This window comes from Hipposideros armiger, unplaced genomic scaffold (genome assembly GCF_001890085.2).
Source record: "Hipposideros armiger isolate ML-2016 unplaced genomic scaffold, ASM189008v1 scaffold_97, whole genome shotgun sequence".
In the NCBI taxonomy this organism is placed as follows: Eukaryota; Metazoa; Chordata; class Mammalia; order Chiroptera; family Hipposideridae; genus Hipposideros; species Hipposideros armiger.
The window spans coordinates 1,833,865-1,858,766 of record NW_017731447.1 but is presented as its reverse complement, the minus strand read 5'-3'; the positions used below and the strand labels follow the sequence as shown (position 1 = coordinate 1,858,766).

The 24,902-nt window shown below is 41.9% G+C and overlaps 2 protein-coding genes across 2 annotated transcripts in view; one reads left to right on the top strand and one right to left on the bottom strand.

The window, feature by feature from the left end:
- The window catches only part of MEST (mesoderm specific transcript), a 181,936-nt gene extending 172,425 nt beyond the window's left edge, over positions 1-9,511 (top strand). Inside the window, exon 13 of the mRNA XM_019646101.1 lies at positions 6,781-9,511. Within this exon, the coding sequence (XP_019501646.1) occupies positions 6,781-6,812 (32 nt within the window). The 3' untranslated portion in view covers positions 6,813-9,511. The remainder of the gene's footprint in view (positions 1-6,780) is intronic.
- Positions 9,512-23,873: 14,362 nt separating this feature from the next.
- KLF14 (KLF transcription factor 14) overlaps positions 23,874-24,902 on the bottom strand; it is a 6,187-nt gene continuing 5,158 nt past the window's right edge. Inside the window, exon 2 of the mRNA XM_019646087.1 lies at positions 23,874-24,897. Coding sequence (XP_019501632.1) covers positions 24,370-24,897 — 528 coding nt within the window. The 3' untranslated portion in view covers positions 23,874-24,369. The remainder of the gene's footprint in view (positions 24,898-24,902) is intronic.

Sequence of the window (24,902 nt, the reverse complement as noted above, 5' to 3'; positions counted from 1 at the left end):
ATTGAAGAACAAAACGACAGCAACTTGTCTGTTCCCCTTCCCCCAATTCCCCAGCACTGTTCCCATCCCCCCAATTCCCCAATAAAAAATCTTTGAAAAATAAATAAATAAATAAATAAAATTCTTCTATGCACCACTAATGATTTTTTTCTCCCCTAACCCCCAACCCTTGGCAACCACTGATTTTTTTTACTGTTTCCATAGTTTTGCTTTTTCTAGAATGCCATACAGCTGGAATCACATGGTAAGTCATCATTTCAGATTGGCTTCTTTCAATTAGTAATATGCATTTCAGGTTCCTCCACATCTTTCTATAGTTGGGTAGCTCATTTCTTATTAGTGCTGAGTAATATCCTATCGTCTGAAGGTACTGTATTTACATACCCATTCACCTACTGAGGGACATCTTGGTGACTTCCAAGTTTGGCAATTATGAATAAAGCTGCTATAAACATCCAAGTGGGGGTTTTGCGTAGATATACATTTTCAAGCCCTTTGGGTAAATATTAAAGAGTATAATAGTTGGATTGTGTGATTAAGCGTAGGTTTAATTTTGTAAGAAACGACAAAACTGTCTTCCAAATTTATTGTACCATTTTGCATTCCTATCGGAAATAAACCAGAGTTCCTGTTGCTCTACGCCCTCACCAGCATTTGGTGGTGTTCCTGTTTCCGATTTTGGCCATTCTAATAGGTGTGCAGTGGTGTCTCATTGTTTTCATCTAAAGTCTTTAGAGGATTGTCCTTGGGCAGTGAGAACCACTGAGCCCTGAGAATAGGAAGTGCCTGGGGGGTTAGGTCTCCCCAGGGCATCCAGTAGGCAAAGGGCGGCTGCAAATGAGATTTAAGTATTAAGTCCCAGCTCCTCTGCTTTATTTATTTTTAAATTTTATCTTTATTTTTTTTTGGTTGGGGAACAGTGTTTTTTTCCAGGACCGATCAGCTCCAAGTCAAGTAATTGTTTCAATCTAGTTGTGGAGGGCGCAGCTCAGTGGCCCATGTGGGGATCGAACCAGCAACCTTGGTGTTATGAGCACTGCACTTTAACCAACTGAGCTAACCAGCCGCCCCAATAAAATGGTTCAGACTGAGGTGTAATTTCCTTGCCAGAACTCCCCCAACAGGGTCAGGTTGATACTAGGACCCTGTCTGAACTATGTCTTTCTTTGGTTTCTTCAGTTTTTCATCCCCGACTCCCAGTTTGTCCTGGAATGACTTCCTAATAAATCACTTGCCAACGAATCCACATCTTGAGGTCTGCTTCTGGCAAACATGATCTAAGATACCCACCCCCCAAACACACACACTCAGTATCATTCAACTTTCTAATTATTTTCTATCTAATAGATGCAAGTTAATAACTTGCTGTTGTTTTCATTTGAATTTCCCTGATTATTAGTGAGCATAAACATTTCTTCATATCTGTATCAACTTTTGGTTTCTTCTACAAATGCTGGTTTATATCTTTTGCCCATTGTTTTATTGGGGGTTGCTGTCTTTTTCGTGTAAGTTTGCAAGATGTTTTTGTATATTCTAGATAGCATTCCTCGGTTTTAAAGTGTACAAGTAAGCTCCTTTAATTCTATTATCTATTAATGTTTTCCCTGGATAGGAAGTTTTTTTTTTTTAAGTACCTCCACCAAGACTTTTTTATTACTCATGTGAAAGTGACCAGTTCAGTGACGGGTAGTTCAAAGTGCTATGTAACCACCACTCCCATCTAGTTCTAAAACATTTCCATCACTCCGAAGTAAAACCCCTTATGCATTAAGCAGTTTCTTCCCATCCTCCATACCCGTCCAACCCCTGGCGATCACCAATCTCTTCTATCTCTATGAATTTTTCTATTCTTGATATTTCATATAAATGGAATCATACAATATATGACCTTTTGTGTCTGGCTTCTTTCACTTAGCATAATGTTTTGGAGGTGGTTCATCCATGTTACAGCATATATCACTCCATTCTTTTTCATGGCTGAGTAATAAATAGTCCATTGTATGAGTACACCACAATTTGTCCACTCTTCCATTGATGGACATTTGTGCTGTTTCCACCTTTTGGCTATTGTGAATAGTGCTACTGTGAACACACGTGTAAATGCACTTGTTTGAGCACCTGTGTTTCATCCTTTGGGGTATGTGCCTAGGAGTGGAATTGTGGGGTCACATGGTAATTCTCTTTAACTTTTTGAAGAACCACCAAACTATTTTCCACACCACAGTGACTGAACCACTTTACATTCCCACTAGCAATGTACAAGGGTTTCAATTTTACCACATCCTTGCCAATACTTACTATTTTCTATTTTTTAAAATTGTAGCCATTCCAGTGGTGTGAAGTGGTATCTCATTGTAGTTTTGGAAAGGTTAAATTTCGATGTAAACAAATTCATTCAAAAAACATTTTGCATCATGGTTTGTTTCCTTTTTGTTAAAAGTCCATCCCTACTCCTCAGACATAAATATATTCTCTGGGGTGTTTTTTTTCTATACCTTTCTCCCCCTCACCTCTCAACATTTAAATCTTTAACCCATCTAGCATCCCCCTTTGTATTTGAGGTTAGGTAAGGATACAGTTTGTACTTCTCAATACAGTGATGATGCTAGGTAATAATCCAGTTTATGTTGCTTGGCATAGTGAGCCAGTCTCCTCAGTATCATCTACTAATCAATCAATCAATCAATCAATCTTCATTTCTCAATGGATTTTTGGTGCTTTCTCTAGCATATGTTAAATTCTGATACATAAATAGTTGTCTGTAAATTCTCTATTCTATTCCAATGGTCTATTTGTTCTTCAGTCAAAACTTGTTCATATCAGGTAGTAAGAGCCAATATTCTGTTAATATAAGGTAGGGTGAATTCCACTTCAATGTTCTTGTTTTTTTTTTTAAGGTTTATTGTTTTTAAAGTTGACTTTTTCATATTTAAGAGTCAGGTTATCATCTTCCTCAAAATGTCCAACTAGAATTTGAATTGGATTACTTAAAATTGTAGTTGAATTTAGGGAAATATTATAATATAAAGTTGTGCCATACAAAAGCATGAAATTTTATCTATTTAGACCCTCTTTATATGCTTTCTTAGTTTTTTTCCAAAATAAGTGTTATACTTATCATGGGGGATAAAATTCTGTTTATTTAGATTTTCTTTATATACTTGATTAGAGTTTCAAAGTTTTCTTCATAGAAGTCTTATGGATATTGGATTACATGTAAACCTAGTTACTTCACAGTCTTTGTTGCTGTGAACAATGTTTTATTTTTATTACATTTTCTAGTTGGATATTATTGGTTTAGAGAAATTAGTTCTAATCGTTTGTTGATTCTGTTGGTTTTTCTAGGCCAACGCTCATATCATCGGAAGATAATGGCAGTTTTATCTCTTTTCTTCCAATCCTTTCATCCACTTATCTTTTTCTGTCCTTATAAAGTGGGCCAGGATGTTGAATATAAACAATAGCAGAGATGGGGCATCTTAATCTTGCTAAACTTTCTCCATTAATTATGTTTGCTCTTTGTTTTTGACATAAAACTTTATTAAAGTGAAGAATTTCTCTCTATTCTTAAATTTTCTGAAAGGTTTTTTCTTTCATCATAAATAGGTGTTTATAAAAAACCAAATGTTTGCCACAACATGGATAGAGATAGAGGACATTGTGCTAAGTGAAATAAGTCAGACTGAGGAAGACAAATACCATATGTTCTCACTTATATGTGGAATGTACAGAACAGAATAAATAAACAAACAAAATAGAAATAGACTCATAGATACAGAGAACAAACTGATGGTTGCTAGATGGGATTTGGGGGATGGAGGGAAGGTGAGGGGATTAGAAAGTACAAATTGGTAGTCACAAAATAGTCACAGGGATGTGAAATACAGTATGGGGAATATAATCAATAATGTTGCAAAGACTATGTAGGGTGTCAGATGGGTACTTGACTTATCGGGGAATCACTTCATAGATTATATAAATGCCTAACAACTGCACTGTACACCTGAAACTAATATTGAATGTCAACTATAATTAAATATACATATATAGTCACAGAATATAAAGTACAGAATAGGGAATATAGCCAATGGTATTATAATAGCTATGTACGATGTCAGAGGGGTAGTAGACTTGGTGGGGTTATCACTTTGTGAGGGCTGTGAATGTCTAATCCTTAGTTGTTTTGTACACCTGAAACTAATAAAAAAAAGTCAAGCATTTTTGCTGCCTAGTTGTGTAAGTTTTTTTCCTTAGTTTATTGATGATGTGAATTTTGTTGATAGATTTTCTTATATAAACTCATAGCTCAATTTTTGAGATAAATTTTAGTTGTTCAAGATTGGAGGATTGGTGACAATGAAGTTTGGGGAAAAGATTTTTAATTTCTTTAAGAACATTTTCTTGACCCCACTTCTCTCTCCTTCCCTTTGAATAGCAAAATTCCTTGAAAGGTTTGTCTATACTTATTATCGCCAATATTTCTCCTCCTGTTTTTCTTGATCTCACTTCAAACCACCTTACATCCCAACACTCTACTAAAACTTCTCTTACAAATGTCACCTGCATTGCTTCTTCCAATGGAAATTTTAGGTCATATCTTATTTAACCTATCAGCAGTGCTTGTCTTAGCTGCTCAGCTCTCCTTGGTTTCCAGGGCACCGCACTGTCAAATGCATATTTAAATCACCCCATCTCTCCTAAAATCCTGATCACATATCCACCTTCACATCTGCACTTGGATGTCAAAAAAATCATATCCAAAACAGCTCCTAATATCCACCTAGCACAATATACACCAAGCTCAGACTTCTTACATTCCTTCCTCTCTCAGTGAATAGCAATGACATTCTTTCCAATAGCCAAAAACCTTGGAGACAACCTTCTCCCTTTCTCTCACATCCACATCCATGCTTCAGCAACTGCTGTCACATTTACCATCCTCTATCCCTGCTACCATCATGGTCTAAGCCATCATTGTCTCTTGACTGGCTTATTGTATATCCTAACTGGTCTCCTTTTAATGTGGATCCTCCTTTCCGCATCAGTTTATCTCAACACAACAGCCAGAATGATGATGTGAGCACATGGCAAGTCACACTGCTACTCTGTTCAAATCCTCCAATGGTTTCTCATCTCACTCAAAGTACAGTAATACCTTGGTTTGCGAGTATAATTCATTCCGGAAACAAACTACTTGTATTGCAAGATATCACTCGTTTACCATGTTAAAATGTATTAGAAATGTTTCCTTGTCTTGCGGAACACTCGCAAACCACATTACTTGCAATCCAAAGTTTTACTGTAAAGCCAAATTTCAGACAATGTTCTACAAAGCCTCACAGGGTGGTGTGGCCTCCGCCCTGCCTTCCACAAGCCTTCACCTCTCTGATATTATTTTTTTGGATTTAAAAAAAAGATTTTAACTAAAATATAGCTAATATACAATATTATACCAGTTTCAGGTATACACCATACTTATTCAACATTTATATACCTAAAGACATGGTCACTGTAAGTCCAGCAGCCATCTGACACCATCTGAGAGTACGCTATCACAATATTATTGACTACATTTCCTATGCCGTACATTACATCCCCAAGACTTATTTGTTTTATACCAGAAAATTGGAACCTCTTATTCCCCTTCACCTTGCCCCCTTTTCAATTTTTCAATTACAGCTGACATTCAGTATTATTTTATATTAATTTCAGGTGTCCAGCATAGTGGGTAGACATTCATATAATTAAAGAAGTGATCCCCCTGACTAGTCTACTACCCACCTGGCACTGTATGTAGTCACTACTACTGATATTATCTCTTAATCCTGTCCGTCTTGCTCAAGCCACCTCGCCTACCAGCCTTCTCTCTGGTTTTCATATATGCCAGGCGTACATCCCCGAGCCTTGTCACTTGCTATTTCCTGTGCATGGTTTGCTTTTCCCGGATACTTACAGGCCATTTCCTGACGTTCAGGTTTTTCTCTGAAGCCCTCTCTGTCATCTTATTTAAGACTGCGCTAGTTCTCTTCAGCCAATATTTTCTATACCCCTACCCTGCCTGCCTTTCTCATTATTTGTAAATATGTAATATGCTATGTATTTTACATATGTACTTCTATTTTATGAGCTCCATGAGGTTAAGGGTTTTTGTCTATTTTTTGACTGCTCTGCTCCCAATATCTGAGTAGTGCTTGGCACAGAATGATTTTTGAAGAAATGTGTGAATAACTCGTGTGTGCCTGTCTAGGTCCACTCTTCATTTGTTTCCACCTACCTATTGGGTTATCGCAAACGAACGTCACAGCATTCCTCTAAGTGACCCTCTCTACATGACTTGATCCTTCTGGGTCCTGAAAACTTCTCTTTTCCCTCTGTGTTTTGGGTCTAGGAATGATTAATGGCACTAGACTATTAGGTCTACCCTTTGCCGTTTCCTTACCTGCTGTCTACACTGTTGTAAACAACCCTCTTTACCTTCTTGGATTATCTTAATTTGCATGGACCATTGGTTTCTATTGGGACCCTGAGTGATGGAGAATGAATGAACTGCTCAGAATAAACCCAGAGTGTAAGAATGTGTGTCCTCATTGGCCTCTCACCAAAAGGCTCCTACTGAATTATCAGGTAGGTAAAATGATCTGTCTTATAGATGTGAATTGGCCTCTTGCCCAGCACTGAGAGCTTGTTTCACAGGCTCATGAACAGAGTGAAATAGTGACAGATCTGGAGCTTATACAGAGATTCAGTAACATGTGGTGTTTTTTTTTTCTTCCTTCTCAGGTTATCAACCTGTGAACAGCGATGACACCTGAGCCCTTGCAGTGGAGAGGATGGTGGTGGATGAGTTACACCGAATTCCTTCCATCATGGATGGGACTGCTTTTATCCCCACCTGGGATAAACACTCTGGCTATGAATTTGTTTTCCTCACCTGCCCTTCCTCTCCCACGAGCATCATTCTTGGACTTAGTGTTGCTTCACTAACACAATATCTCATGTAACTTTGTTTTGGACCAAGAAATTCATTCTTTCATAGAAGAAGTAGAGCAAAAGGATGATTATGTCCATGGGACCTATGGGTTTTATCTTATGCTGCATTATCCAGAAGTTGCTGGGTAGAAAGGCTTTTGAAAACTCATTTTGGTGTCAGCTGGGAAGCAGTACTTGCGGGATAGGGATGCTTGATGGGGCATGTGGTTGGCACCAGGACTGTCCATGAGCTGTTTCTACCAAAGCTGGAATACATGGGTCAGGGTAAATGTTGGCGGGGGGATACTCCTGTCACTTGCAAAGCTTTTATGTCCTTTCTCCACTTTGTACTTTGCTTATTTAAAGCTCCTAATACCACACCAAGGGAAGACATGCTTCTACCAAGAGATCTGCAGTGGTCCCATTGAATTCGAAGTTGAGACCACCTCCTGGCCATTTGGGGCTCATGCCACTGAGGAAATAGATTAAAAAGGAGGTTATGATGTTGGCTGTTGTGCATTTCATCCTTGATAAGTTTGCTGCTGTATTAAGAGGTCAAACATGGAGAGAGGAGTCTGAATGGAATCCAGGGGTCTTAGGAAGGGGAGGAGATGAATGTATGGATGGCTAAGGTAATTGTCTTAGAGAAGAATCTCAACTATTGGGTATAAAATGAAAATTTTTCTCTAGCGACTGCTATTATCTGTTCTTTTTTTTTTAAAAGTTCCTTTCCTAGTGATTCATCTATTAGAACGGTCATTTTCAGTTCTTATGACTCCTTGCTGTTCATTCCAAACTTTAAATCTCATATGTGATTTGAAAGTCTCCCCTAAACCCCATAGTCACCCTAGTTTCTAGTGGCTTAGAGTGCAGGGAGGCCATCTCTCTCCCTGTCACGTGCCCCTCTGATGATGAAGGAGGGAGGAGGAATGATCAAGGTAGAGGCCCTCTCCTGGGTTGCCCATGAAGAGACTGTCTCCGCCTCTCTTTGGCTCACTGTCTACAGGTATGGTGCGGACAAGGTGGTAGTGTCACTGAGAGCAGACATGCTGTCAAGCTCTCCCCCTGGCTACCTTCCAACTAGGGTCCTCACATCACATGCTCTTTTATGTGTATGCATCTTGGCCCCACTGTGGCTGTCCCAGCAAGACTGTAGCCCCCATTCTCATCCATCCCCTGCTGCTAACTCTGGGGCCCACAGGCATTTGGAGGACCCACTTCTAGGAACTAGGAACGGGGTGAGGGAGTAGTCCTGACTCCCCTCTTCCTTGTTAGCCATCACCACACCCACTTCTCCTCCATTTTCCCCTCCTGATGTCAAAGCACAGGGCAGTTTCCTTGGTGGCCCTTTGTTTATGAAGACACTTGCCTGGAGTACCAACTGCCAGCCTCTCTTACAGGACATTGGTAGGTATCCTCAAGAACATCACTGTGCAAGGAACTACTATATTAAAATGGTCTTTCCCGTTTTGGCTAGGAGACAATCTCCTAAATTAATTGAAACCTATAAGTTTCAGTTTATAAGGGAAAAAAATGCAATTTCTCTTTCAAAACAAGGCCAAGTCTGGGGTCAGACAGCCATGGCCTGCTTCTTGATAAGCATGAGTTGGACTCTCCTGGCTCCTGCCTACTGACATTCAGCTCATTGGTGCTCTAGTGTTTTGGCCCTGTTGCCAAGCCTCTTGCTGTTTAGCATTTAGAAGCATGGACAATCAGATATTCTCAACTGCACAGCTCAAGGAAACAGGCGCAACTCTGGAAAACAATCCAGAAAAGCATTTTATCACCTGGCTCTATTTTATGCCAAGACTCAAGGTGATGTGCTATGCTGGAAAAAAATGATTTAACCCAGCCCAAGGCATTATTCTGCTCAAATCAGCACCAGACAGGTAACAGAAGGCCTTAATTCCTCTTCTTTCCCTAGTGATTCCATTATGGGAAAGGTTGTTTATGCCCTGGCCAGGATGACTAATTTCTCTATCTTCTATACCAAGCATTTACAACTGGACACCTGGAATTGACTTTTTCACAATGATGTACTACGCTCTAAATGAGATGGGATGTCAAGCAACAAGATCTTTGGAATAGAGCATCACTTGATTGGGTGCCCACGATATGGCTCAATTCCTCCAGAGGTTGCTCTCTGAGCCCTCTAATGGCCACCTGGTATCTTTGAGGCTAGCCCAGTTTAAAGAGTCTCATCCCGATAAATAGGATCATGGCTGGGCATCTGTCACTCAGGACTCTTTGTAGCTTGTCTCAGGATTGCACTAAGACCCCAGGGTATTTACAAAGGTCTGAGGCGATCCATCACTAGCTAAGTCCGTTCTGGTCTGATGGAAATTCCTTGCTAAGGGTTCTGTTATCATTATTCTTCTCTTATCCTTAATTTTGAGGATTTCCTATTACACTTGGGAATATTAATGGTTTAGAGGTATTGGCATAACATGCCTGTTAACATTTTAAAGTTGAGCACTACCAAATGATTCAGGAAAAAATGACGTGTGTGTAAATTGTGTGTGTGTGTGTGTGTGTGTGTGTGTGTGTGTGTGTGTGTACAGATAGCGATATGAATAAAGCAAATGTGGTAAAACGTTAACATTTGGAGAATCATTGTAAAGGGTATAATGGCAATTTTGTGTACTATTATTGCAAACTTCACTGTCTAAAATTATGTGAAAATAAATAGCTATAACACATACAGATACATATGTAAGGCATGATTTTAAAACTTAAAAAATACATCCTATAATATTAGCAGTGGTTAGCACTAGAATGTGGGATTACAAGACGGTTTTATCCTTTCCTTTTAGTTTATCTATGTTTCTAAATGTTCTACAGTGAAAATGTGTTGCTCTTGCTCTGTAATATGGATAAAAGAGCATTACAATTACAAATTGATCTTATTGGCCATGCTAACTGCATAAGAGTGATTGCTCTTCTTGGGGAATGTAGCTTAGATATAGAGTTACATAATATACAGTCTCCTGTCTTGTGAATAGCAGATATTTTGTTCTGTAAAAAAACAAAAACTAATATAAGAAAGGGCAGTTGGCATTCCGCTAGCCTGCCAAAATTATTGATATTTTGCTGGATATCATCTGAGATCCCTCTATATCCACTCTCCACCTTCCTTGGCTCTTCATCCTCAGAAGTCCGGCCCAGTTAAAATACTCTCTTGCTCTCTTCCAGTTGGGTTTGGCAAATGGTGAGCAAGGAAGAAAAGAACATGGGAAGGCGGAGAATGAGATTTGTGTCATTGTTTTCTTGATTCTTTCCTGGGAGGCTTGCTACAAGCTAGCTTCACCCCTTAACTAAAGACCACTGCACCTGTCAGGTGACCCTCTCCACACAGCTCTCTCTTCCAGCTATGGTAACCTGTTGTTAAGCCCTTCAAGTCTAGGAATGGGAATGACACCCTAAGTTACTAGCTACAGGATACTGAAATATCCCGTTTAACCTCAACTCACACCTTGGAAGATGGTGCCTTTATTAAACTCTCTTCTATTGACCCAATTTGAGTGTCATATGTTTCTTGCTGGGACCCTCAACAACATGGCAATGGCTGGTGCCTTGTGGCTTTAAAGGAAAATTCATCAACCACACCTGATAGCCTCCAGTAGCAGTCACTTTCCTACCATTCATCTCTTTAATTCTCCCATATGGCCTCTTAAAAAGATTGGCCGCAGATGACTCATAGAGATTGCTGTGTGCATCTTTCACTTGGCTCAGCTATAACACCTACTACCATTATTTGCTGCCACTGATACGGTCGGTGTTTTCCTTTCGATTTCTGACCACACCCACCATCAGCATCCCCTTCACACCTGATGCTCAGCCGCACACTCAGCGAACTTAACAATGGTTTCTTGAATCCTCCAGGTTTGTATCACTTTGTGGTGTGGCAAGACCTTTTTCTTGGTGTTCTCTTTTCCCTCAGGATTTTCTGGTGGATTGTATCAGTGACATTCTTATCTAGAGCCCGTTCAGAGGTATTTGCACATATATAAGCACCGGGGTCTTTCTGACCCATGAGCATTAAATGTCTGTGTCACGTGCATTTATCCCCAAAGGTGACTTTTTCTAAGAAGGAGAATCAGTGCCTTGTCAAGCATCTCATTCCACTTTATCTACTTAGTCACCCATCAGTCTTCTATGTTGGGGCCCCCTTGAGGGGTAACCCAAGAAGCAGAAGGACTCAAGTCAGCACACAGGTCAGCACATAGCACAAAGTACAGTCATTCTGGGCTTGAGGTCTCCATGACTGACTGACCTCTGTCTCTGGGGGCTTCCTTGATAGATGACAGGCCACCTAGAGACCTGGCAGAATGTGGAGTCTTTAAAGAACAGTGATCTCCGAACCTCTGGATGTGCATCTTGCCACTGCCATCTCCTAGTGACAGCCCTGGATAAAAGCACCTTTCAGCTCTTGTTGGACTGAACCTGGTATTCTGGGCACTATCAGGAAAGTTGACCTACAACTTCTTAGTCAATAAAGTGCTTTATGTCGCCACTGAAGCCTAAAGAGTGCGTGATGACGCCCTCTAATCCTAGAACGAAAACACCCACAGTGAGGGGCTAAGGAGGATTCTCATAAATATCCCAAGGGACTATCACTGTGACACTGTCTATGTCCCTGAACCCATTAAGCTGATGGGTGTCTGGAAACGTGTTTTGTGTTAGCTATACAACATACTTGGGAAGATGGAAAAGTAGGTCTGTTTTCTAGAAAAACTACCTCTATACCATAAGAACTACTCCAGGATGGGCCAGACACAGTAGTCCTCTGACCAGGGCTGAATACATGTTCAGGGCCTCCAGGGCACAAGGCAAGACTGCCTGTCGCAAGACCACTAGTAGAGCTAATGGTCAAGATGTCACCAACATGGACTAGAAGACCCCATCTGTCTCATCCCATTCCAGATATTAAGATCAAAATGCCCCCATTCAGCCTTAAAAATGGTGCCGGGAAGAGGAATGATGGGATATTAGCAATCTAAGGGAAAAGATATAGATGATTTGAAACTCAGAATTTAATACCTCAAATCTCTTGGTGGCCATTTTCCTTTTGCTGCCCAACCTGGACATTCGTCAGGGAAGCAAATGCCCCATCGTAGATGTTGTGCTAGTAACTGAGTAACTCAGGGGTCCTTTAATGTGGAGCAGGCCTTAATGGGGAGGGGAGCTGCATCTCCAACTGCCTCACAGATGGAATACCCATGTTCCTAGCTAAAATGAGTCCCTCTTCTTGTGCGCTCGATGCCACTGCCCTTGCTCCTTCAAGGAGCTCCTTCCTGCAATCTTCCCCTACCTCTGTCTTGCATTAGCAACTTTTTACTCCTTCTTGGATCATTTCCATGAGCATATAAACAGGCGGGTCCTCCCCCACCCCCATCCTAAAACAAATGCACTTTTCTTGACCCCATTTTTTTTCCCTACCAAATTCCATTCCATTTCTTTGCTCCCGTTTGCAGGAAAATGTCTCGAAATAGTGCTCTATACTCAGGGTCTCCCCTCCTGTTCCTTCCTAAATCCATTGCAATCTGGCGCTTACTCCTACTACTCCAGTGCGACTGCTCTTATCAAAGTCACCGATGACTGCTGAGTGGCTAGTGCCAATGGCCAGCTCCCCAACTTTCATGCTACTTTGCATGAATGCCTTTCAAAGTGGACCACCCCCTTTTTGGATACTTTCTTTACTAGGCTTCTAGAACATCATGCTCTTGGCTTTCTTCCTGCCTCACTAGTCACACCTTCTCAGCCTCCTTTTCTGGTTCCTCCTCAGCTCCTCCAGTTCTTCATGTTGGAGTGCTCCAAGGGTCAGTCTTAGCCTTTCTTCTCTTCTCCCTCTACACTCTCTCTCTCGTTCTGATTCAGCCTTAGAGCTTTAAATCTGCTGTAAACTCCCCAGTTTTTAATCTCTAACCCAAACCTCTCTCCCAAACTCCAGACTTATTTTATTGTCTATTCAATATTTCCACTGAGATGTCTGACATATATCTAACACTCAACATGTCCAAAACTGGACACTTGATCTTCCTCAACAAACCCGGCCCCGATTCTAGCCTTTGTCACCTCAGTTGATGGCAACTTCATCCTCCCAGCTCTCAGGCCAAAGAACTCCGAGTCACTCTGACTTTTCTCATTCTCTTGCTCCCATAGCTCATCCTTGAGGAAAGTCTATTAGCTTTTCCTTTAAAATATATCAGAATCTAACCACTTCTCATCACCTCCTTTACCACCACTCTGGTCTAAGCTATCATCATCTCTTACCTAGGTTAATAAAATTACCTCCTAACGCAGCTCCTTGTTTAAATCCCTCAAACACACGAGTCAGAACAATACTTTTAAACATAAGGCAGGTCATATCATGCTTCTGCTCAAAATCCTCACTGTTTCTCCACTGGACCAGAGAAAAAGCCCAAGTCATTACAATGGATGGCCTCTAAGGTCCATGTGATCTGGCATCCCCCTTCCTTCTAGTCATAACTCTTCTTCAGCCATACAGGTCTCCTTTGTTTCTTGATCTCATCTGCCAGGGTTGTTGCTTTAGCTGTTCCCTCTGCCTGAACACTTTCCCACCCCAGGTATCCCCTGGCTAACCTCACCTCCTTGAAGTCTTTCTTTGTATTTTATTTGCACAATGAAGCCTATCTAGATCGCCCTATTTATTACCTCCGGCTAACCTCTACTCCCACCCAGCATTCTTGATTCCCATTTAGCTTGCTCTACTGTTCATGAATTCCATATCTGTTATTAGCTAACTTACTATATATAATGTACTTAGTATGTTCTATATCCCTTCTGCTGGAATAGAAAATCATAAGGGCAGGGATCTTTGTTTTATTCGCGGATGTACCGCAAGTGCCAATCACAGTGCCTGACACATGGTAAGTGCTCAGTAAACATTTGTTGAAATGTATGCCCTGGCCCATGAAAGCCTGGTCCTTTTAGGTCAAAGCCATGAGTGCACACAGTCCTAGAAAGAAAGCCTGTAGCCCCGCCTCCGAGGCAGCTAGATGCACTCCAGTCCAATCCATTGCTGACCCCTGCTGGAACCCACTGACCAAGTTGCTGTCCCTCCCTTGACTGGATGAGTGGACCTAGAACTCCTTGGGGACTAGCAGGGTGACAGGAGGCTACTGATACCCTCTCTGACACCTACTTGTGCCATCTATACCCTGCTTGGAGCAGTAATAACTGTAATCCTTCCTTTCTCCTGGGCGTTTCCTGATCCTAGAGGTTGTTTTATTTATATCTGATAAATGCGCTGTTCTCTCGTAAGGACCCAATGAGTTAGGGGGGAAAAACAAACCCTGTTCTTAGTCCCACCTTCAGAGCGAATAACTTAGCCTTTAAGCAGATTAGAAATTGGTATGGAGGAGGTATGTTTTGAAAAATAATAACGTGATTTTTTTTTCTTATTTTCTTCCAAGTGACTCTTCCCTTTTTAACCAGAGGCATCCATTTGCCTCAGAGAACATCACAATTGTTATAGCAGGAATGCAAAAGTAAATAATGACTCTAGTTCAGCTTTTGAAATAGAGCTAAATAAGAAGTTTTGAAAGCTTTGTTGGGAAAGTAAAGGAAGCTCCAAATTCCCAACACTCTTGGATGTTAAGAGCAAAACGTACAGCCTGGGGGAAAAGTTTTACTATAATCAATAGTCAGAGCAAGCCTGGAGTATAAGGTTGGAAGTTGCCACCTACTGAGGGAGGAAGCGTTCTTCCAGTTGGAAGAGCCGAGGGTCGAAGGAAGCTCAGAGAGGTTGAGGCTGGATCTGCCCGGTGCTTAGATCCCTGAGAAGGAACGACAATGCCCTCATCCCTTGGGCCTTGGCCCAGAATGGGTAAGATGAACACATATCAGGAACCCCAGATAAGTTAAGGTAGAATTTTGAACTTCTGGGCTGTTCCTTCACTTCTCCATGCTCAGCGTGGAGCTGGGGCAACATGGTACCCTTCAAGAAGTAATTCTGCAACGACTGAGAGGTGTCCAGGTAAATGGACCTGTGTCTGCACCCCGTTCTCTGTGGACTTGGTATGGTATGGAGGGGAACCTGAGTGTTTTTCATGCCTTGGTAAGAGGGTACGGAAATGCTGAGGGAACCCAAGGTCCAGAATAGGTCTGCAGTTGGGATGAGGAAGTCGTATTCGTCAGAGACCTCATGAGGAGCGGCTATAGTGGGACCATAGGCTCCAGAGGTATGAGAAATGCAGCCAAAAGTACCAGATGGGACCTATTGCAACTTGTTGGACACAAGCACTATATGCCCAGAGGTGCCCCGAACAACCGCCCAGCATGGAAAATGAGTGCGGACCCGGAGAACAGCACAGCTCACAGCTCTGAGGTGGCTTCCCTTCCTGCCATCACAAAGATTTATAAGCTCCTGGTGTCCATGGTGAAGGGGGAGACCCTTAGAAAGAGGACGCCTGGGAGGGAGTTTCACAAATTAAAAGTGTCCCTCTGTCATTAACAGGAGTGGGAGCTTGTTAATAAGATGCCATTAGCTATAGATAACACAGGATGCTACCATCCTGTACATATACGGTTTTGACAGTTTTTCTTTTCTTCCTCTTTACTAAACTGGAATATTTTGAAAGAGAAATAAGCATTCTGGGTCAAGCCTTGGATCATCAAGAGCTATTGTGGTAAAAAGAGAGGGATAGAGAATTCTGGAGGAGGGAAAAGGAAAGAAAGGGCTTCAGGGAGTGGGGGAAGCATTCTCCTGAGGACATTTCGATGGGCTAGGTTCCTACATGATTTAACCTTTCTTAGCACCCCCCCCCAAAAAAAAGCTTAGAAAATGGGAATGGGTCTCTGAATTCCTAGTGAGGAAATGGGAGAGGGGGTACCCTGCCCACGTCCAAGAATAGGCACTAGAGCTCCTGGGCTGACACCCTTAATATTTGGGCACAAAGGTTCTTGATTGCTTTCGATTCTCAGCGTACTATATACGTATACTTTTTTCTCCATGTCAAGTTATCTGTCGTTGCCCCACTAATGTTCTGTACTGTGGGTTTTATTTTGATGCTGATGTTAATCTTGTCACACCTGCTTGCTTTTCTTAACATTTGCCTGGTGTATCATTTCCTACCCTACCACCAGCTTTTTTTTTTTTAACCAATAGTATTGCCCCACTCCCTTTAAAATGTTCTCAAATAATTTCTTTTAATTTACGCAAGCAATCCATGACGATATTCCTCTTTTAAAAGAGTGAAAGCATTATATAAGGTTAAAGGCCCACTGACTATTTCTCAATTCTGGTTCTTTCTTTCAATTGCCTGTTACTGTCCCCTCTTGCCACTTTTGACCCTCACCTCTTAATTTTTGGTTCTCTCTATATTCTGGATATTAACCCTGTGACTGTTAAATGTTTTTGTTTTTTTTCAGAATATAGCTTGATATTTGATTTTGCTTAGATTTTCAGGTATACAACATTTTAGAATTCTAATGCAAATTTGTCTTTTGTCTTTCAATTTGTATTTTAAAAATGTTTGTGTCCAAGGTCTTCCTTATCCAATGATGATCAATTTTCCAGATTTTCTGACTAATGCTTTTTATAGCTTAAAAATGTTTAGGTCTTTACTACCTGGCATTTTTTTGTGAAAGATTTGAGATAGAAAAGTTGTGTTTGAATTTTTGTTTTCTCATGAACAGCCCATTGTCTCAATAGAATCTGTTGGCTCATGTGTTTTCCCCACTGATGTGAAGCGCCATCTCTCTGATATGTCAAATTCTTCTATGTTCATAGGTCTATTTCTCAGTTCTTTATTCAATTCCATTTACCTATTTGTCTGTCTCTGCACTGTTTTAATGACAACAGCTTTGTGATATTTTGATATCTGGTAAAGCATTTCTCCCTTCCTCCTTCTCCCCGTTCCCCCATGATCTTCTGTAATATTTCTTTGAAAAAGTTTCATGAAAAAAAATTGGGAGGTTTTCATTGGAGTTCATTAAATATATAAATTTAAGAAAAAGACTGACATCTTTATAGCATTGAGTTTTACCATCCAGACACATTATTTCTCTCCACTTGGTCATATGTTTGTATTTTCTATGTCATTCAGTAAACATTTTATAGTCTTGTTTCTAAAGGTTCTTTATGTTAGTCATTGATACTGTATATGGAATCACTTAGTCTATTACATTTTCTGATTGATGATTGCTGGCATATAAGAAAGTAATTGATTTTCTCCTTTTCTTTGATTAATGTAGTGAATTATATCGACAGATCTCTATTATTGAATTAATCTTGCATTCCTGAGATGAACTTCATAAGATCATGATGCATTCATTATTCTTTCCATTCACTGCTGAATTAACATTTCTAGTATTGTACTTGGGATTTTTGCACCTATCTTTATAGAAAAAAGCGCTGTATTTTTTTTCTTGTCTTTTGTCTTATGTTGGTATTAAGGCTAACTTAACTATGTAATATAAATTGGTTAATTTTCTATCTTTTTAATGATTTTGTACAACTTATAAAAGACAGAAGTTATGTTTCTTGAAGGTTTAGAGAACTTGCCTATGCAACCACCTAGACCTAATGCCTTTTGGGGGGAATAATTCTTTGACTACCATTTCAGTTTCAGACCATTTTGAAAATTTGTATTTTCCTCTAAAATTATCCATAAAGTTTTCAACTTTATTGATATAAAGTTATTGGTATTATTCTCTTATAATTTAAAAAAACTGCTTGTTATGATTTTATGTTTTTTAATCTGATAACTTTTTTTTCTTAATTATATGTGCCAAAGAATTCTGTTTATTAGGCTTTTAAAATGAGTTTTAAAACGAGTTTTCACCAACTCTATTCAGTTTTTTTCTGTTTCTGTCTTTTCTGCTTTATCTATGCAAGTGATTTTGAATATTTTTTTATGATCAGCTCTCTAGGAGCCTTTTTAGACCATTTTTTCCCTAATCATTACCTCCCCCCCACACACACACACATCTTAAATAACACATATGGTATATATGTGTTTATATAGTATGGTCACTTGGAGGGCCACAACGGTTGTGATATTTTTTTCATCCCCCAAGAGCCAATTTTCACTCCCTTGGGAGCAATACCTTCCCTACTGAGAATGTATGGTCCATGGTTATGACTCTTTCTACTGGGTCGTCAGGAAAATCATGACATATTTTTCTATGTTTTTCAATACAAAAACGTGTCATGACTTCCCGATGACCCAATACTTTCCTTGGGTTTGTTTCCTTTTCTTCTGGAGTTGAAAGTTTAGTTAATTCACTTTAAATAAGCTTAGCTCATTCTTTTTTAAATAAAAAGTTTAAGGCTATAAACTACACTTCCTTTCCAAGTGCCATTTGCTTGCATCACACTTTTGCTATTTAGCGTTTTTTAGGTTTCATTCAGCTCTACATTCTTGTAATTGTCCCTTTTATCTGAGTTACGTAGAGATTTGAATTTCAATTTCCCAATGCATGGATATTTGCTTCTACTTTTTCTGGTATTTTTATGTGACTGCCTGCCTGGAGTTTGTTGAGACTGTCTTTCTATCATGCCATATGGTCAACAGGAATGCCTGTAGACGTCAGCATTAAGTTTGATGTTCACTAAAGATTTTTAGTGGATAATCTTTATCGATTTAAAAAATTCTTTTGTTACTATAGTTTGTTGTTTTTAAATTAAATCACAAATTGGTGTTGAGTTTTAACAAACACAGATGTCCCCAACTTACAATGGTTCACCTTATGGTTTTTTTTACTTTATGATGCTGTGAAAGCAATACGCAGTAAATAAAAACTGTACTTCGAATTTTGCATTTTTATCGTTTGGGGGCCCAGCGATATGCAGCACAATACTCTTTCTTGATGCTGGGCAGCGGCAGCTCCCTGTCAGTCATGTGATCATGAGGGTCAACAACCAATACCCTAGCACATACTGTGTTTTTTGGATATTGTGTTTTGTGTTTTTGCATCCTGTCCCATCTACAAAATTCCCATCTGTGTCTCCTGCATCTGGTGAGAAGAAGAGGAGGAAGACAATTACTGTTGAACAGAAACTCAGCATAATTGCCCAGTGTGAAGGCGGTAAGCCGTAATTACATAAATTACATGAGATATTCAATACTTTATTATAAAATAGCATTGTGTTAGATGATTTTGCCCAACTGTAGACTAATGTAAGTGTTCTGAGCACATTTAAGGTAGGCTAGGCCAAGCTATGATGTTTGGTAGGTTGGGTGTATAGAAAGCATTTTCGACTTAACAATATTTTCAAGTTACGATGGGTTTATTGGGACATAACCCCATCGTTAAATCGAGGAGCATCTGTACTTATTTTGGAGCCAAATGACTGTGCTTTTTTTCTCCCTAATGTCTACTAATTTGATTAGTTACTTTGATATATTTCATGTGTCTTATCTACCTTATGCTTTTCCTTAGAGACCTAACTCTGTGCACTCTTCAAGCTATATTTGTATTCCCATCTATGATGGTAATATCACTGAGGTGAAGCTAAAAATGTTGGACGTATGTCTACATTTTCTGCAACCTTCTGGTATACCTGTCTCAGTGCTGAAGAGGTGATTTCTCATTGTGTTCTCTGCAGGTTCAGGTAGGTACCTCTCAGTATTTCTGTGGAGGTGGGCATTTCTGTTTTCTCTCAGAGAGCTTGCGTCCATTCTTTTGTCATATCTTTTTGAGTTTCAATCACTTCCTCTAACTTAGTAATGACTAAACTACCACCTTTTTTTATAATCCCTTTTATAAATAAGATTGGGTGGCTACTGGTCTTTCTTATTTTCCCCTTTGTATTGTCAATTCTGTATTTTAAGAACACAACCTTTCTTCTAAAGAAATCCTTGTCTTCCTCCAGCTCAACTGGCCTGTCTTCCTTTATTCATTTTTCTCCTTCCCATTGCTTCTGTTTTGACTGCAAAATCTAAATATATATTTGAAACAAATATGGCTGCTACTTGAGTTCCTGAATAGATGTGATTCCTAGGGAGAGAAGAATTCAGGCAAAACCCTTTTTAATACCCGCCCTAGCTTTTGGGATTATAATAGTATTGCTTCTCTCTACCTCAAACCCTGATATAACAAACAATTGCATTCCTTTTTTTATATATTTATGATTAAAATCCACTATTCCTCTGTGATTGAACACACAGCTTGAGTCCCTGAAATCCCACTGTCAGGTCTTATATAAAACACATCTGGCACTAACGAGATATAATTAGAAGGTGACTCTGGATACCCCATATGAATGAAAGAACATGGTCTCTCCCATAGGTCTTTCCCTGGCCCTGTGAAAGGATGCAATTCAAATCAAGACAAAAGGGAACCAAATTGGGTGAAACTGATCTAACATGCCCTGCTAATCCTCAGCAGCACAATTTAAGGGCTAGAGTCTCCCAAACTTGTGTTTTGAAGTACATGTGGGATTTATGCCATTGTACCTTCAAGTCCTCATCTGCAATTCTGGCTGAGAATAAAGGCAACACAGACTTTTCTATTCAGTAGTGCCTCTCCCTTCTTCAGCAAGCCTATTTGAACTGTATCTATAGGAATCAATATCCAACACAGTGTATAGTCTACTTTTGCAAAGTCCTATGGTCAGTACCTCCAAAAAATAGTGACTTGCCTGTGGACACTAGCTACCATGAGCTGCTAGGACTTGGAAAGGCCAAAGAACTCAAAGGCCCAAGATTACTAAAGCACCAAACTCCTGTGCCCTGGTATACCAGATGTCCCATCTCCACACATCTTATTTTGGTCCCCTAATTCTAGTCAGAGTGGCTGCTTCCTCCAGATTTAATAGCCAATGAATATTTGCATGTGTTGGGGTGTAAGGGGGAAAAATTAATCATATTCCTTTCCTCTCTAGGTTTTTATCCAAGTAACAGATACAGGAATCAGACAACTGAGCATCAACATATCAGTATTTTGTTGATGAATCTGTATCTATGGCCAAAATTGGGCTAATACCACCCCTCTACTGCTTCTCCTACCCCTCCCAATTCCTCGTATTGGGATTACCCACCCAAAGAAGAATATACAAAGGAAGCACTTACCTGGAGAGCTGCAAAGGGGCATGGCTGCTCCAAAAGTGGAGACAGAGAGAGGTGTTCTTCACACCTGCCTCTGGAAGGCTGGCCTGGGCCTCAGCAGGTGCTTATGAAAGCTGGATCTGAATGGAATGCATACACATTACAGGCAAAGAGGTGCAAAAGAGAGGAGAGCGCTAAGAGCATGCACACATGCGTGCATGCATGCATGTGTGCATGTGCATGTGTGTGTGTGTGTGTGTGTGTGTGTGTGTATACGATGACTCTCTTTCCTACGACTCCATCAGAGAACACGATCTTCCTCTGTGAGAAGAGGTATAGACAGGGTCCAAGAGTGATATTCCAACATGGTTCCCTACTTGGAGAACAGGTAAATAGGGACAAATGACCTATTCTTGTCCCCATGGGTGGAGGCAAGGCCTGTACCTTTCATCCCCTCCTAGAAGGGGTAGGGACCCAATTCCCTCACACCCAATGTATGACCTGGAATTCATTCCCAGCTTTCAACCCAGGTTTAAGGAAGAGTTCTACTAATAGCGTCTGTTACTAGGTCATTCCTACATTAGAACTCAGGATGGCAGGGGTAGAGCAAGGGCCCAGAGGTTCAGGTTGACCCCAACCAACCCCCAGACACATTCACTCACTGAGCTCCATCTAACAAAAAAACAAACAAAACAAAACAAAAAAGCAAAAGAAACACCAATAAAACTAGGAAACCCCTTCCAAGCCATTTCACTAATAACTTCTCCTCAGGAACTGTCTGGCCACTGGGGTGAAAAGGGTAACAGCAATACCCATGACTAAGAAAGACCAGCCTACAAACCTTGCCTCGATTATGTGGCTACTCTAGTGTTCTAGGTGTCTGCCTCCCCACCATCACAAGTCTTAGGAAGAGTCATTGCAAGACATGCCGCATTTAGACTATCAGAAGCCATCCCCAGACAAAAGTCCCCAAGGTAGAAGAACCCAAAAAAGGACACTGCTTGGGAGCTTGAGAATGAAGTTATTTATCAAAGGGTGGTTGGAAAAGCCAAGCTTTCTTGAGCCCAATTCCAGAATAATCAGTGGGAGTCTCTCTCCTGTTAGCGTCATTGGTCCACCTACCCAATAGCAGATCTTCGACTGAAGGGAACAAAGGGAAAATCATCATCCTCAAAGGGGCCTGGAGTGCCCTTCCTATCCACTTCCAACTGGGAGACAAATGGAACAAAGGGAGAGCTCTTCCCACCAATAAAACCCACCTCCACAACGGAAAGCCTCCTCTTACTATATGTAATTCAAGGAGCGACCCACCTGCCCTGTTCAGTCCACATCAGGAAACACTGAACCTTTTTTCAGGGTCACAGGACATACCCTTTGGGCCATTCCTAACGACCTTTCCCTCAGTGTAGGAGCACTTAGCAGAGTCCCAATGTCAGTTCGTATCACTCACTCTCTCAAGGAAGCTGGAATGCCCAGAAATAGAAAAAGAATAGAACTGGGATTGAAAATTAATCTACCAAGTCAAAAGATAAAATCTCTCCCAAGATGCCCACGAGTCATTCCCACTTTTAAGTCCACATGGTGTGGAAGGAGGGAATGGGCTCAATCTGCTAAGAAAAGGGCTTTCAGGTTTAACACAACAGGCAAAAGGTTCAGCGGGGACCAAACATTTGAAGGAACACAGAAGTAGCGGGGAATAGGGAGAGAGGGGACCCTGATGGCAAGAAGGGAGAGCGGCGTACTTTGACTAAGGTGACAGAGAGAAAGGAGGTAGGGTAAGCAAGCATGAGGAAAAGAGTCACTCAGAAAGCCAGATACCTAAGTTCTAGTCATGGCGTCTGCCAGCAATTTAGCATGTAACTTTGAGCTTATCTAGACTTCAGTGTCTTCATCTGCAAAATAGGGGAAAGCGGTTTGCTTAACTAGATGCCTGTTACAGTCCTTTGAGATTATGGCATCCTCCACAAGTGTGATTGATGGACTATTACAAGATATTCAGCAGGGGACCAAGGGAACCCTTACCAGAGCAGGAAATGCCTTTCAGCCCCATCTCTAATGAAAGGGTCACATATATACACGCATTCACACATACATAAGCAAAGTGGCCGATGATTTCATCCATAGCAGCAGAGACACATATAGAAAAAAAAAATAAATATCACTGATGCTCAATTCCTACATTGGGGAAAGAGGGGTCCTGAGGGTGTAACTTGGAGGGACTCCAAGGTCAGGGGAAAGGGTCCTTTTATTTGATAATAACTTTTCGTCTTGCTGTTCCTTCCCCAAATCCAGGGCAGCCCGCTCTTTGGAAGAAGCCACTCTCACCTTCCCCTCCTCAAACCACCAACTCACCTGTTGCTGAAACAAAGATGCCCAGATCCCCCCCCCAAAGAAATAAGCCACTAGTTAGCCTTTAAGAAATGAACGGAATCTACCACACCTGAGATTACTTGGGAGTGGGCAGCTGGAGCCCCATGCCCTGTTTCCCTGGATCGCCTCACACAACATCACTTGGGTTCGCCCTCCGGTTGAAGGGGAACTAGCCTGGACCACCCTTTATTTCTGGTGCTTTTATGGTTGTTTCTAAAACTTTAAAACCAAAATCTCATTGTGAGAGTGAGCCAGGAAGTTACCCTCCCCGAGGAGGAATCCAAGCGGGAAGAAAGGCTACCACACAAGTGCAGCGTTCCAAACCATGCCAACAGGACCTGCAAAACAGACTCGCACGGCTCCCCAGACACCCAGAAGCATCTCCCAGCCATACATCCACATGGACTCTGACATGGCCTCCCCTAGCAGAGGTAGCTGGGGGCAATTGGGGAGTGGAGGACATCAACCTCCTATCAACCTGGGATCCCTGTTTTAAAAGATACTAAAAATAAATTAGTAAACATTGCTGTTTACAGAAATAGAAATCATTTCTGTTTCCAAAGGCCTCTCACCACCCCAGTCCTGGACTGCCACCCGTGATCCCCTCGCCAAGGTCCGCCCTGGTGGGTGGGTAAGACACCAGAGTCCTTTAAGACTGGGAGCTCCTCAGGCACCTGAGAATTCCAGTTTCACATCTCTGCTTCCAGGGAAGGGAGAATCTTCAGGACTCGGGGAAGAGTACCGGGGTTCACCCCTTCTCACCAGTTCCTGGGGGCTGTCTTGAGGCAACCCCCCCTTTTAGGATGATATACGTGTTGTAAGAATTCCTGTTATTTTCAGGCCCCCAGTCCCTCCCCAGGGTCCAACACGCCTGCCTGGACCCACCCTCAGAGCGGAGGAACCAGTCTGTGCCTTGGGCTAACGACTCTGGGAAAGAGGGATGGGCAGAGAGGAGGCAGGGGGCAACGGCCTGGGGGGGTGGGGGGGGGCGGGGGAATCATCCTGGAGGGGGCGACTAAAAGCAATGACTGTCAGACAGGCTGCTGGTGAGGTTGGGCGGCGCCTGGCCGGGGACGGAGCCGGAGCTGTCCGCCAGGCTGGCGGGTTGCGCTTCGACGCGGGGGGTGCGACGGCGCCCCCGGTACTCGATCATGTCGGGATGATAGGCCGGGTGGCGGCGGGCGTGCTTGGTCAGGTGGTCGCTCCGGGAGAACTGCTTGGGGCAGAGGGGGCAGGAGAAGCGCTTCTCTCCCGTGTGCGTCCTGTAGTGGCGGGCCAGCTCGTCGGAGCGCGTGAACTTCTTGTCGCAGTCGAGCCAGTCGCAGGAGAAAGGGCGCTCACCCGTGTGGGTGCGCTGGTGGGACTTCAGATGCGACGACTTGTAATAGGCTTTGTTGCAGCCCGGGAAGGGGCAGCGGTGGCGCTTGGCGGCAGGTGTGACGGGCCTCCGACGGGGGCCCGGGCCCGTGGCGGGGGCGGGGCCCGCGCCAGGGCCCGCGGCCAGGACGGCGGGCGCTCCGCGGACGGCAGGCGCCCCGGGGACCTCGA